The sequence below is a fragment of the Delphinapterus leucas genome, chromosome 9 (genome assembly GCF_059928025.1).
Source record: "Delphinapterus leucas isolate spDelLeu-1000000601 "Yukka" chromosome 9, BTC_Dleu_Yukka2, whole genome shotgun sequence".
NCBI classification, from domain to species: domain Eukaryota; kingdom Metazoa; phylum Chordata; class Mammalia; order Artiodactyla; family Monodontidae; genus Delphinapterus; species Delphinapterus leucas.
In genome coordinates, this window is record NC_143137.1 from 42,202,833 (window position 1) to 42,216,808 (window position 13,976).

Sequence of the window (13,976 nt, forward strand, 5' to 3'; positions counted from 1 at the left end):
AGCTTGCTGAAGGTACCGATGAAAAAGCTAAGGAGTTCACGTTTTATTTGCGGGCTAATGGGAGCCACAAGCATTTCTGAAGGGTGTGGCATGCGGAAAATTAACCTGGCCACAGTGAGCCTAGATTAGATGGGGGAGAAGGAGCTTAGGGAGTTCGATCCATGATCAAACAGATGGGACGTGAAGCGGCGTGGCCTGTAACAGAGGACATGAAAAATACCAATGGCCCCTGTCCATCTTTGCCAGCCGCCCTGGCATCACGTGTGGCTGTGCAGTGACTATGGGGCTCCCCTCTCACATGTTCCTGCGTGGTCCCTGGTTCAGAAGGGGGAGACTACTGAGCGCAACTGCGCGCTCAACTGCTGACGAATTCTGAGCAACCTTGTTGGGGTCACAATTTCACTTCAGAATGGATTAATAAGCGCTGTCCTCAAAGGGGACATCACCGAATTCCTGTCAACCAGAGGCTCTGGGGTTAGACTCACCGGGCTGACGCCTGCTCTGCCACCTGCTGCCTGCGGCCTCGGGCCACTGCCTCGGCGTAGGAGACGGACTGAGTGCCCATGCTAAGTGTTCCAAGGCGGCGAGGAGAGACGCTCCTAATAAGTGCCAGGCGCATCACAGGCGCCCACTTCCTTCCCTCGCTCTCCTTCTACGGTTATTTCTTTCAGTTGAGATCTCCTTTCCCTTCAATAACCTCGAGGCAGACAATCTTTTGGTAAAAATAACAAAGCTAAGCCTAAAGTCGAAGAAAGTTCCTTAGACTTGTCCACCAGCAGCGTAGGGCAGCGGTGAGCTGGGCGGCGCACGTGAGAGGATAAGCGTGAGGAGACGCGCGCGGGGCTCTGCGCGGAGTCCGCTTACTTGGGGCTGTACACGTGGAGGCGCACGTGGGAGTATGCGCGCCGAGCTGCGCGCAGGGTCTGCGCACGTGGGGCTGCACGCGTGGGCGGCGCACCGGCCGCGCGGGGCAGCTTGGGCCTGACGCCGCCCCCCTTCCAGGTTTCGCGGTCGCCTTGACTACCCGGTGGCCCGCAACGGCGGCGGGGACTAGTCGTTGAGGCTGTGAGCCGAGCCAGACACCTGCGGACCTCGCCTGACTCGGCCGGGCCCGCGCCGGAGAGAGTAGCAGCTCCATCCGAACAGGGACTATGAGAAAATGGTCGGGCAAACGAGGAACAAGCTCAAAGAAGCGGCCTCAGAGCCGTCGCACTCTCTCCGCTCCACGCAGTCTAAGCAGCGGCGGCGCCGGGCCACCGGAGCCGGGGAGCCGGAGTTGGACGAGGAGCCGAAGGGGAAGGTGAAAAAGACGGAGCTGCCTTTGCCCGCATGCGGGGGGAACCTGCCAGAGGGCGCCCGGAAGTACTCGCCGCGGAGGACCCGAAACCTGAACGCGCAGAATTGCCTGCAAATGGAAGTGGTCGGAAGGACCGTTCTTCTCGGCCGCTTTCAATTCCTCAGATGTTTCATGGAGCAGCTCCGCGACAAGGTGCATCTATTGCAGAGATGTCAGTTCACGGGCAGTATGACCCTCGGCATAGGTGAGCAGAGAAAGCCCTCGGCAGGAGCCCCGACGGCTCGAGGCCCAGCACTCCCGCGCGGTAGGCTCACATCCGAGGGACCCGCGGGCCCTCTGAGCCTCGGGTTGGGAGTGGTTTTGGTGAATCTTGCAGATCAGTTTAACAAGCAAGCCTAGCAGCAATAATGGCGAGGTCCAATCTCTGGAAAATCGCTGACAAGAATTTCCAGTCCCCTTCTTTTAAAGTTCTTTTTAAGTTCTTTTAAAACATTTTTAAGGGTTTTCAGGAACAGTGATCACTTCATGTGTCACCAACAAAATGTCATCTTAAGGCAGCCATTTATCACAAGTTGTGAAAATGATAGGGTAGCTTTTGGGGGGGAGAGGTCAGACATTGTATTTTTCTGCACCTTGAATAAAGTAAAATAAACTGTTGGTTATTTTAATGAGTTGAGAATCTTTAATAGTGGAAATAGAGTCACATTAGGCAATATATTTACCCATGTTTTCCATTTATTTTCATCTTGCTGAGGAGCTTTGATGCTTAAATTTTCTTCTTATTTAAGCACTTGAAAGATGTTTATTTGTATTCCTCATTTTCTGTAGCTTAAGACATAACTTAAATATTGCTGTTTCATTAAAATCAGTTTTGAGCCTAGTCTTTGGTCAGACTGGCTGCTGATGTGTATTGAAACACAGATAAATGTCTCCTAATGTAAGGTACTGTGATTTCTATCATAAGTTGACTGCTGATGTTAATTAAAGTAGAATGAATGTCCACGTTTGGGGTGTGTTGAAAATACTTGAGAAATAATAGATGGGGGTTCATATTTAGATTTTGTCAGATGTCTAATTATGGAAACAAATACATTCCACATCCAGAATCAACATGGTCTTGAATACAGAGGTGTTTTGCACAAACACAAGCCCTGGTGCACCCATGACTGGCACATTTAAGGCACTCAATCAATGCTGGGTGAAATGATGAGTGAGTATATTAAGTGCTATGAGAGTTCCAAAGAGTGAACATACTGGAGAATGGGAAGTGGGAAATGAGATCAGATAAGACTTTTAGGAAAAGGTGGGATTTGAATTGTGACCAAAAGGCTAATATTTGGATGCCTGAAGCACAGAACAAGTTTAGAGGCCTATAGAACAGCATAGGGCTTCCCTGGTGGCGGAGTGGTTGAGAGTCTGCTTGCCGATGCAGGGGACACGGGTTCGTGCCCCAGTCCAGGAAGATCGAACATGCCGCGGAGCGGCTAGGCCCATGAGCCATGGCCGCTGAGCCTGTGCGTCCGGAGCCTGTGCTCCTCAACGGCAGAGGCCACAACAGTGAGAGGCCCGCGTACCGCAAAAAAAAAAAAAAAAAAAAAAATGAACAGCATAATCAGTCATGGAAGTAAGAAAATATGAAAGCAGAGTAAGAGTACAAAAAGAAGAGAAAGTAGGAAGTTCAAAAGGTTGGTTGGGACCAGCCATGGAGAGGCTAATTCAAGCCTAGGTTTAAGGCATTTGGACTTCATTCTGTAGGGAGGCACCGATTGATTCTTTTCTTTAGGAAGATAATTTTTTAATGAGGTGAAATGCACATAACATAAAATTAACCATCTTTGAAGTGAACAATTTTGTGACATTTAGTACATTCACGATGTTGGCATTGAATGATTTTTAAATAGAGTAAAATGATCAGAAGTGTGCTTCAGAGAGAATAATTTGACAGCATTGTGTAAAATGGACTGGATATGGACTGAGAAAAGCAGAAAAAATAATTGAATGCTGGAATCCAGGCAATAGTGGTCTTAATGAGGGTAGCAACAGTAGGAATGGAGAAGAGAGGACAGAGGTGAAAGTTAATAGTAACAAATTGAGAGGAACTGGGTAGGTAGTGAGGTAGAAGAGGAAAAGAATGTGAGGAGAGGGAGAGAGAACATTTGTTCAGGCATGAGGAGTGTAGATTTGGGAATTATCCGTGTGGAAGTGAGTTGAAACGTTAAGATTGAGTGAGATTTCCAAGAGAGGAAAGAGGGCAAAGTAAAGCTATTTGGGAAAACCCGTTATACTTAGTTTTTAAGAGGTGAGAGAAGGAAAACCAGATAGATAAGCATATAAAAACAAAATGGTCAGAAAGAGTTGATATGATGGAAGATAACAGAGGAAGAAATCTAAGAATCTGGTCAAATGCTACAGAGAGATTGAAAAGCAGAAGTGAAAGAGGCCATTGATGTTGATAACTAACTGATCATTGGTCATTTAAAAGAGTTATAGGAACTTAGAAGAAAGAAGTTGGCTAAGAATCTTGTTAGATAATGGCAGGGGGGTGGAGGAGAGAATACTTCATAGTTGGAAGGCCTACTAGATCAAGAGAAGTGTTTTAAGGCCTAGGAAAATTAAAGGCTGAAGGGAAGAACCAAGGGGAGAGGGTGGGATTAACGTTCCAAGAGAGGGAATACTTGATAGTGCAGTCTTGGAGTAATTGGGAAGGATGAAATTAAAGGCACAAATTTGAGATGCTAACTGTTGAAAAGAAGAGATGCTTCCTCTTCTGAGATGGTAGAGAATAGAGAAGCAAAGATTACTATGTAGAGAAATGCTGAAGTGGATATAAGAGACTTTGGGAGTGCTCGCATTAAATGATCTTTGTTTCAGTACAGTATAAGGTTGGGTCACTATCAGAGGTGAGATTGACAGAGACAGGATACGGGGGCCCAGGAGACAGGCTTTTTATCACAACTTTGAAAGGAACTGTGATAAGCACTTCTTTAGTTTTACAATATTGGCGTCATTCATTACACCTTACCATTTTATCAGATGTGGAATGTGGAGTAAGGGGAGGGAGAGGCACACGAATATTTTGAGGGTTTTTGGAAAGCTAGATGGACTTAGTAGGATATTTGATCTTTTCCTTAAATGTCATTTTTAAGAGTAACTGTCTGGAGAATAAGAAAGAGGATACAAGTATAGTTGAATAAGGCATTCTCTGTGCATCTTAAGAGTTAATGAAACCTTATCAGAGGGGCATTTGTTTTGAGTTGAGAGGGGAGGTATAGGTTTAATTTTAAAGTGATTCAGAGTATATTATGTATGTATTAAATAGAAAGTTAACATGTAGCAAGTATTTTTCTATAATTTTTCTATAAAGACCCAGGTGGTAAATATTTTAAGCTTCACAGGCCACATACGGTCTCTGTTAACTATTCTTCTTCCTTATTTTTATAAACCTTAAAAAATTTAACAAATATTTTTAGCTTGCAGACAATACAAAAACAGACCATGGGCCATAGTTTGCTGATCGTGGCATAAAAATAGTAAATCTGAGAAATACTGAAGAGTGGTAGGAATGAGCTCAGGATGGTAAGACTATGGAAAAAGAGCTGGAGAAGCATGATTGGGAACTTCCAACAGTGCAATGTTTGTTTTAAAAATTATTAAATAGTTGTTTTAAAGGTATATTATAATGAAGCAGCTTTTAATGACTTTTTTCTTTTCTTCTTTTTCCAGCTGCCTTTGTGGCAATTTTGCACTGGTAAGATTAGTTTCAGTTTGAAATCAATGAAAACATTTGAATTAAAAATTGCCATTGCTGTTTGCATATAATAAAACAATAACTGCTTGTTACATGTATAGAACATCTGTATGTGCACCAGTTTACATATATATATATATATATATATATATATAAAACCTTTTTTAAAACCTCATGTGAAGCAACTTTTATAAATGGATGCATTAGGGGAATAGTAACTTATGAATTAAAATATTTTTGCTTTATCAAAGGATTCACCACTATATTTCTTAAATATCTAGCTTTTGTAGTATACTTTTCATGTTTATTTCATGTAGAAAACTTCCTCATTTTATAGTAATTGAGTGTTGTTAGTGACATAAACTTAGAGACAAAGTTTCAGTGACACCTGTCAATTGGAAATCAGGTAGAAATGAAGATAAACACTCTGTGATGGTAATACAGAATTAAATGAACCTTTCAGTATGCATACACCTGCACATAATTTTACACAAATGATATGTTTGTAAAAACTCTATGTAAAATAATATTTTTCCTCTGACATATCTTCATTTCTACCTGAGCTCAAGGATTTCTACTATTGGGAAGAATGGGATCTTCCCCACATCCTGTTGGGACAGTGCTCTTCTGATCATTATTCTGCAGGGAGATTTCGATGTTAGAACTAAGGCTGTAATGGTAAGAAACATTTCCTACAGCTGTTGGTACCGTGGCATGTGTCCTATGTGTAAACGAAGGTGAGTGAAAGACAGGGTTGCTATATGGAATTTTGATTTATTTTTTACTTCATTGGAAAGCATCTACTATGTAAATTAAGGATAGCATAATTGCTGACAATAATTTATTTGTCACATATGCACCTGTTTTCAGTACCTACAGCTGTTTTTTTAAGTTGCATTAATAAAATATCTCAAAGTACAGTCCTGTGTTTTTTGGCACTTTATGTAGTATTATACTTATTTAAAAATTGCTTTAACCTAAAATAATTTTATTTAAAATTATATTCCAAAGCTTTTCAACATTTAGAGGCATTTCCCAAACCTGGTACATTGGAAACACTTGTGAAACCTAACAAACAGACAAAAACATGCTTCTGTTCTGATTTAGAGGCCTGGAGTAGGAGGAAGGGTGATTAGATCTGCAGGAGTTTTAGATACACAATTAAGATTAGGACCCAGGGAGTTAAGGAATTTCAGCTGTGTGCTAATGCTAGCTTATGAATGCCTAAAAATATACAAATTAGCAAGTTACAAAATTATCTCAATATTTATTATAAAAATTTATTCTTTATCTTTTTATGGCTTTCATACTTTGTTTATAATAGTTATTTTAGTGCTGTTTTTGAAACATGTTATTTTTCTTCTAGGATACATTTAATAACACTTTTTGAAAATGATCGTCATTTTTCTCACCTCTCATCCTTGGAACGGGAGATGACTTTTCGCACTGAAATGGTTAGGTTCTTTCTTCTAATGAATTCATTTGTAGTTTAAGAATAGTGAGACTATAACGTGGAAACTTATTAGGAACTGAAATGAATTTTTGGTGAATTGCACTGTTTCTCAAGCTATAGCCTATAGGTTTATTTTATTTTTGCTGTTTTTAAAAAAAATTTTATTGGAATATAGTTGATTTACAATGTTGTGTTAGTTTCAGGTGTACAGCAAACTGATTCAGTTATATGTATACATATATTCATTCTTTTTGAGATTCTTTACCCATGTAGATTATTACAGAATATGAGTAGAGTTCTCTGTGCTATACAGTAGGTCCTTGTTGGTTATCTATTTTATATATAGTAATGTGTGTATGTTAATCCCAGGTTCCTAGTTTATCTCTCCCCACCCCACTTTTCCCCTTAGGTAACCATAGGTTTGTTTTTGAAATCTGGCCTGTAGGTTTATTATTTAAATAATAAAGTGTTTTAGTCCTCACACCATAAACAAAAATAAACTCAAAATGGATTAAAGACCTAAATGTAAGACCTGAAACCATAAAACTCCTAGAAGAGAACATAGGCAGAACACTCTTTGACATAAATTGTAGCAATATTTTTTTTGGATCTGTCTCCTAAGGCAAAAGAAATAAAAGTAAAAATAAACAAATAGAGTCTAGTTAAACCTAAAAGCTTTTGCAAAGCAAAGGAAACCATCCACACAACTTAAAGACAGCCTACTGAATGGGAGAAAATATTTTCAAATGCTATGACTGATAAGGGATTAATATCCAAAATACATAAACAACTCATACAACTCAATATAAAAGAAAAAGTTAAAAAAATTGACAGAAGACCTGAATAGACGTTTTCCAAAGAATACATACAAATGGCTAACAGGCACATGAAAAGATGCTCAACATCACTAATTATTAGAGAAGTGCAAATCAAAACCACAATGAGATATCACCTCACACTTGTCAGACTGGCTGCCATCAAAAAGTGTACAGATAACAAATGTTGCTGAAGATGTGGAGAAAAGGGAACCCGTGTACACTGTTGGTGGGAATGTAAAACAGTGCAGCCATTATGGAGATTCCTCAAAAAACTAAAAATAGGGCTTCCCTGGTGGCGCAGTGGTTGAGAGCCCACCTGCCGATGCAGGTGACACGGGTTCGTGCCCTGGTCCGGGAAGATCCCACATGCCGTGGAGCGGCTGGGCCCGTGAGCCATGGCCGCTGAGCCTGCACGTCTGGAGCCTGTGCTCCACAACGGGAGAGGCCACAACAGTGAGAGGCCCGAAAAAAACACCTAAAAATAGAACTACCATATGATCTGGGAATTCCACTCCTGGGCACATATCCAAAAACAACCAAAAATACTGATTTGAAAAGATACATGCACCCCAATGTTCATGGCAGCATTATTTACAATAGCCACAATATGGAAGCAACCCAAGTGTCCATCAAGAGTTGAATAGATAAAAGAAGATGTAATATATACATATATATGCAGTGGGATATTAACCATAAAAAAGAATGGAATTCTGCCATTTGCAACAACGTGGGTAGTCCTAGAGAGTATTATGCTTAGTGAAATAAGTCAGAGAAAGACAGATACTCTATTTTATCACTTATGTATGGAATCTAAAAAATAAAACATAACAAAAAAAGTGTTTCAGGATTCTTTTTCTTTTACCTCATTCTCCTCCTCTCCTAAGGCAGACTCCTTTTTAAGATAATAAAGATCAATTATAATAGCTGAGAAAGAAGGAAAACAAAGACAAGGTTTAAGAAGTGATACAGGGGGCTTCCCTGGTGGCGCAGTGGTTGAGAGTCTGCCTACCGATGCAGGGGACACGATGCAGGGGACACGGGTTCGTGCCCCAGTCCGGGAAGATCCCACATGCCGCAGAGCGGCTGGGCCCGTGAGCCATGGGCGCTGAGCCTGCATGTCCGGAGCCTGTGCTCCGCAACGGGAGAGGCCACAACAGTGAGAGGCCCGTGTACCGCAAAAAAATAAATAAAGAAGTGTTACAGGGCTACCAAAATGATCAGAAATTGCTTTCTCTTAGGGTGGAGTTGGGAGACCCCATGTTTTATCTGGCTCTTTAAATTTTTTTTTAGCTCTCTTGATTTCAAGATAATTTCTTTTAAGAGACAACTTTTGATATAATGCTTTCTGTTTTTTAGACATCTAACCTATAAAATGGAGATAATCTATCTACCATATGTATTTCACATAATTGTTATGCGGGTTAAATGGTGCCAGAATTGCAGAAATTTACAATTAAGAGAGACCAGGGCTGTCTTCCAGATCAGCTAGTTAGGGGCCAAGAGAAGAATTGAAACTGGCCCTCCTGACTGTTTAGCTACTACTTTTGTTTTTTGGTTTTAATTGTGGCTAAATTAAAAAATTTTAATTAAAAAAATTAGCAAAATTTACCATTTCAACTATTTTAAAGTATACAGTTCTGTGGCATTAAATACACTTATATAGTTGTGCAACCATCACCACCATCCATCTCCAGAGTTTTATTATCCCAAACAGACTGTACCTGCTAAACACTTAACTCCCCACTCACACTCACTCCTCACCTAGCTGCTTGGTGACCTCTATTCTACTTCCTGTCTCTATAAATCTGCCTACTCTAGGTATCTCAGCCATTGCTTTTTAAGTCTCACCGTATAGCCACTTATAAAGCTTTGAAGAATTGGGTGTGTTAGCATTTGTATGGCATTTCAATTGTTATTATAGGTATTATTTCCAAAGACAGGATATAAAATATTAAATAAAGAGCATAGCTGTGGCAGAGTCTGGGCTTTGATGACAGATCACTAGATTCAGATAGCAGTTCTGTGCTTTCTTGCGTAATGGCTAGTAAGTTAACTTTGATTCTCAGTCTCATCTGTTAACTGGGAATAATGCCAGCCTTACAGGGTTTTACTGAAAATGAAGGAAGATGAAAATGAATGAAGCACATAGCATAATACCTGGCCCCAAAATAATAACTGTTATTAATAAAAATTTATATGTTTTCTATTTAAGTATAGACATGCATATTAAATATCTTTTCATTGTAGTATTGCCTTGTTTTTCTCATAAGAAAAGGGAAAGATCCTTATATGAACTTATTTTACTAATCAAAATTATGAGTAAATGCTTTTTCAGACATCAGCTAAAACATCTTTAATTTTTTTATACTTTTTTAAAAAATTATTTATTTTTATTTTTGGCTGTGTTGGGTCTTCATTGCTGCGTGTGGGTTTTCTCTAGTTGCAGAGATCTTCGTTGCAGTGCATGGGCTTCTCATTGCGGTGGCTTCTCTTGTTGTGGAGCATGGGCTCTAGGCGCCCAGGCTTCAGTAGTTGTGGCTCGTTGGCTCTAGAGCGCAGGCTCAGTAGTTGTGGCGCACGGGCTTAGTTGCTCTGTGGCATGTGGGATCTTCCCGGACCAGGGTTTGAACCCGTGTCTCCTGCATTGGCAGGCAGATTCTTAACCACTGCGCCACCAGGGAAGCTCCCCAGATCTTTAATTTTAATAGTCACTAGTGTTGCTTAGTCTATCAAAAATAAAGTACCTATAGTTGTATGAAGCAGGAATGAGTGTGGGGTTGAAAATTGCTTTTAATGTTTTTTGAGGGAGCGTGTATTACAAACTATGTGGCCCTTTATTTTTTAGGAAGGAAAGCAGGAAATTGATGAGGAAGTAATATGAAACAACATGCTTTTGTTAATCTTTGGAATTTAAACAGCACTTTAGTAACCTAATAAAATCATTATTCCACATGCTGGAATAATGCACTAAAGTAATCCTTTTTTTAGGACACAGCATTTGTGTCATGAACAATAGTCGGTTCACATTTAGTTAGCTTTCACTTTGTGCAGAGCCAATAGATGGAACTAGGAAGTAAGATGAAAGCGCAAAGTTGCATCTAATGCTCTTATAGTCACTGTTATTTCTTAAGAGTTGGAGAAGAAGAAGTAATTTTCTCTATGCAAAGTTCTACACGTACAAGGACATGAAGTCATCTCTGTTTGTGCCAGAATCATCAGATCTCAACTTCTAGGCATCTCATAATGTGGGGGTAAAATCAGGCTTGGTAAAATTAAAAATATATTGTTTACATATTTTAAGGTGTGGTTAGAAAAGCTCCTTAAAATGTTTAACCATCCCTTTAACTCTTTTTCAAACCTGCAGAAAATATGAAAGAATATTATAGTGATAACCTGAAAATGTATGCCTTTTTTGCATCCAAGAATGCACTAGCGAGGAGAAATTAGGTAGTCTTATTATCTATCCTTTTCTTTTTTTCAGAGTAAATTGTTCTAAAAAGAGGTATAAAAATAAATATTTTCAAATTTTACTTACATTGACAATTTGTACTTTTTTAAAGGGACTTTATTATTCCTACTTCAAAACCATTATCGAAGCACCTTCATTTTTGGAAGGACTATGGATGATTATGAATGACAAGCTTACTGAATATCCCCTTGCAATTAATACAGTGAAACGCTTCCATCTTTATCCAGAGGTAAGCAGTATTTGGGAACAAATATTTGTAGAGGGATTCTTCTTTATCAGATAAAAATAGTAAGCACAATGATGTTATAGGAAGGAGGGGATTTTAAAGTTTATTGATTGTATGTGTCCTTATAGTTGAGCAGTGTATCAAAAGTTCCTGTCCTAAATTTAAAAGCCCCAGAAATTATGCTCACATGAACTTAAAGGATAGAACCTTAGTATGGAATTAATGACTAGCGTAATAGGCCAAATGGGAAGGAGCCAAGAAGGATTCTCGAGGGAGGTGGTCTGTTGGCTTTATTTTTTTTAAAACCTCAATGTATTATTTTCTAATTCTAGCAAAAATATATCCTGTTAAATTCCTCTTCTTTTCCCCAAGCAAGTCTTGGTGAAAAGCAGTACATGGCTACTGCAGTATTTACAAAGACCATATATTACAAAACATCAGCAGAGAAAACATTGTGGGAAGATATTATTGAAGCATTCTTTAATCAGTATTCATCAAATTACCTACTCCTTGATTTATAAAATGAAATAAATGAATGATTTGATAAAAGTAACATCAGGGCAAAAGCAAAATAGATACAAATATAAGTACAATAGCTTCTTTTTAAAAAGTTTTTATTGGAGTATAGTTGCTTTACAATGTTGTATTAGTTTCTACTGTACAGCAAAGTGAGTCAGCTATACGTATACACGTATCCCTTCTTTTTCGGATTTCCTTCCCATTTAGGTCACCACATAGCACTGCATAGAGTTCCCTGTGCTATACAGTAGGTTCTCATTAGTTATCTATTTTATACATAGTATCAATAGTATATATATCAGTCCCAACCTCCCAATTCATCCCACCCACCCTTTTCCCCCTTGGTCTCCATACATTTGTCCTCTACATCTGTGTCTCTTTTTCTGCTTTGTAAATAAGATTGTCTATACCAATATTTTCAGATTCCACATATATGCATTAATATACAATATTCGTTTTTCTCTCTCTGACTTGCTTCACTCTGTATGACAGTCTCTAGATCCATCCATGTCTCTACAAATGACCCAATTCGTTCCTTTTTATGGCTGAGTAATATTCCATTGTACATATGTACCACATCTTCTTTATCCATTCATCTGTTGATGGACACCTAGGTTGCTTCCACGTCCTGACTATTGTAAATAGTGCTGCAGTGAGCATTGTGGTGCATGACTCTTTTTGAATTACGGTTTTCTCAGGGTATATGCCCAGTAGTGAGATTGCTGGGTCATATGGTAGTTCTATTTTTAGTTCTTTAAGGAGCCTCCATACTGTTCTCCATAGTGGCTGTATCAATTTACATTCCCACCAACAGTGTGAGAGGGTTCCCTTTTCTCCACACCTTCTCCAGCATTTACTGTTTGTAGATTTTTTCATGATGGCCATTCTGACTGGTGTGAGGTGATATCTCATTGTAGTTTTGATTTGCATTTTCTAATAATTAGTGATGTTGAGCATTTTTTCATGTGTTTGTTGGCCATCTGTATGTCTTCTTTGGAGAAATGTCTATTTAGGCCTCCAGCCCATTTTTTTGATTGGGTTGTTTGTTTTTTAATATTGAGCTGCATGAACTGTTTGTATATTTTGGAGATTAATCCTTTGTCCGTTGCATCTGTTGGCTTTAGAGACTGTGTAGATGGGCATACTGATCACATGAAGGGACAATGACAGTGATGAGTAGAATAGTGACCTTGGGGATACATTAATAAGGCAAGATTTATTTAGTTATATAGCTAGAGATCTATGAATACTTCCCAATACTAAAAAAAGTATGAACTTTATGATAGTCTTCAAATTCTAGAAATTGGAAAAAAGAAGAAAAAAAATAGTAGATTCAGTTTGTGAACTCTGAAGATAAATGCTGACTTGACAGCATGGTAAGAACTACTTTTGAGTTATCTCAGAATCCAGCAGATTAGTTAAAAAGTCTAGCTTTTTATTTCTTCATATTTTATAGCTTTTAAAAATTATGATTTTGATTTTAAAATGTTTAAAATTGCAGAAGCTAGAGAATAATGTGCAAATATGTGTGGTCAACCACCTACAATAAATAAATGCTATTCTTTTATCGTTTTTGCTTCTGATATTTTAAAATAAATAAAGCATTATAAATACAGTTAAAGTCATCTTTGTTCTGCTTCCCAGTTAAGTTTGTTCCTTTCCCATTCTCACAAGCATCATTATCGTGAATTTGATGTGTATATCCATCCAGTTCTTTTTTCAAGGATTGTTTTATGTGTTTTTGTAATTTCACATAAGTGTTCTCATACTGAACATATCACTCCACAACTTTTTCCTCAGTATTTTATTTTGGAATTTTTGAAAATGTATGTACATATTTATTTTTCTTTAATTTTAACCATTTTATGAATTCCAAAATTATTTGTATATTTCCCTATTATGGATATTAAATTATTTCCAGTTTTTAAATTACAGATGTAAACCATATAATCCAGCAGTTGTACTCCAGGACATTTATCCCAGAGAAATTAAAATTTATATTCACACAAAAACCTGTACACATTTATTGTAGCTTTATACATTGTAGCACAAAACTGCAAACAACACAGATGTCCTTTGACATGTGAATGGTTAAAGAAACTGTGGTACACTCATACCAGGAATACAATTCAGCAATAAAAAAGGAACAAACCATAAGAAACTGCCAAACTGTTTTCCAGAGTGGTTATGCAATTTTACATTTCTACCAGGAATGTATAAGTGATTCACTTTCTCCACAGGGTCTCCAGCATTTGGTGTTGTCACTACTTTTTATTTTAATGATTCTGATTTATCAGAATGTAGTGATTTATCATTGTGGTTTTAATGTGCATTTCCCTAATGACTAATGTTGTTGAACGCTCCTTTTTTGTGTTTATTAGCTATCTATATACCCTGTTCAGTGAAATGTGTCTTCATGTCTTTTGCTAATTTTCTAATTGGGTTT

At 38.5% G+C, this 13,976-nt stretch overlaps 1 protein-coding gene across 1 annotated transcript in view; it reads left to right on the top strand.

Annotated features, from left to right (window-relative positions):
* Positions 1 to 1,029: 1,029 nt before the first annotated feature.
* Positions 1,030 to 13,976, top strand: part of DPY19L2 (dpy-19 like 2) — an 89,410-nt gene continuing 76,463 nt past the window's right edge. Inside the window, exons 1-4 of the mRNA XM_030759779.2 lie at positions 1,030 to 1,541; positions 5,021 to 5,045; positions 6,412 to 6,499; positions 10,877 to 11,014. Coding sequence (XP_030615639.1) covers positions 1,160 to 1,541; positions 5,021 to 5,045; positions 6,412 to 6,499; positions 10,877 to 11,014 — 633 coding nt within the window. The 5' untranslated portion in view covers positions 1,030 to 1,159. The remainder of the gene's footprint in view (positions 1,542 to 5,020; positions 5,046 to 6,411; positions 6,500 to 10,876; positions 11,015 to 13,976) is intronic.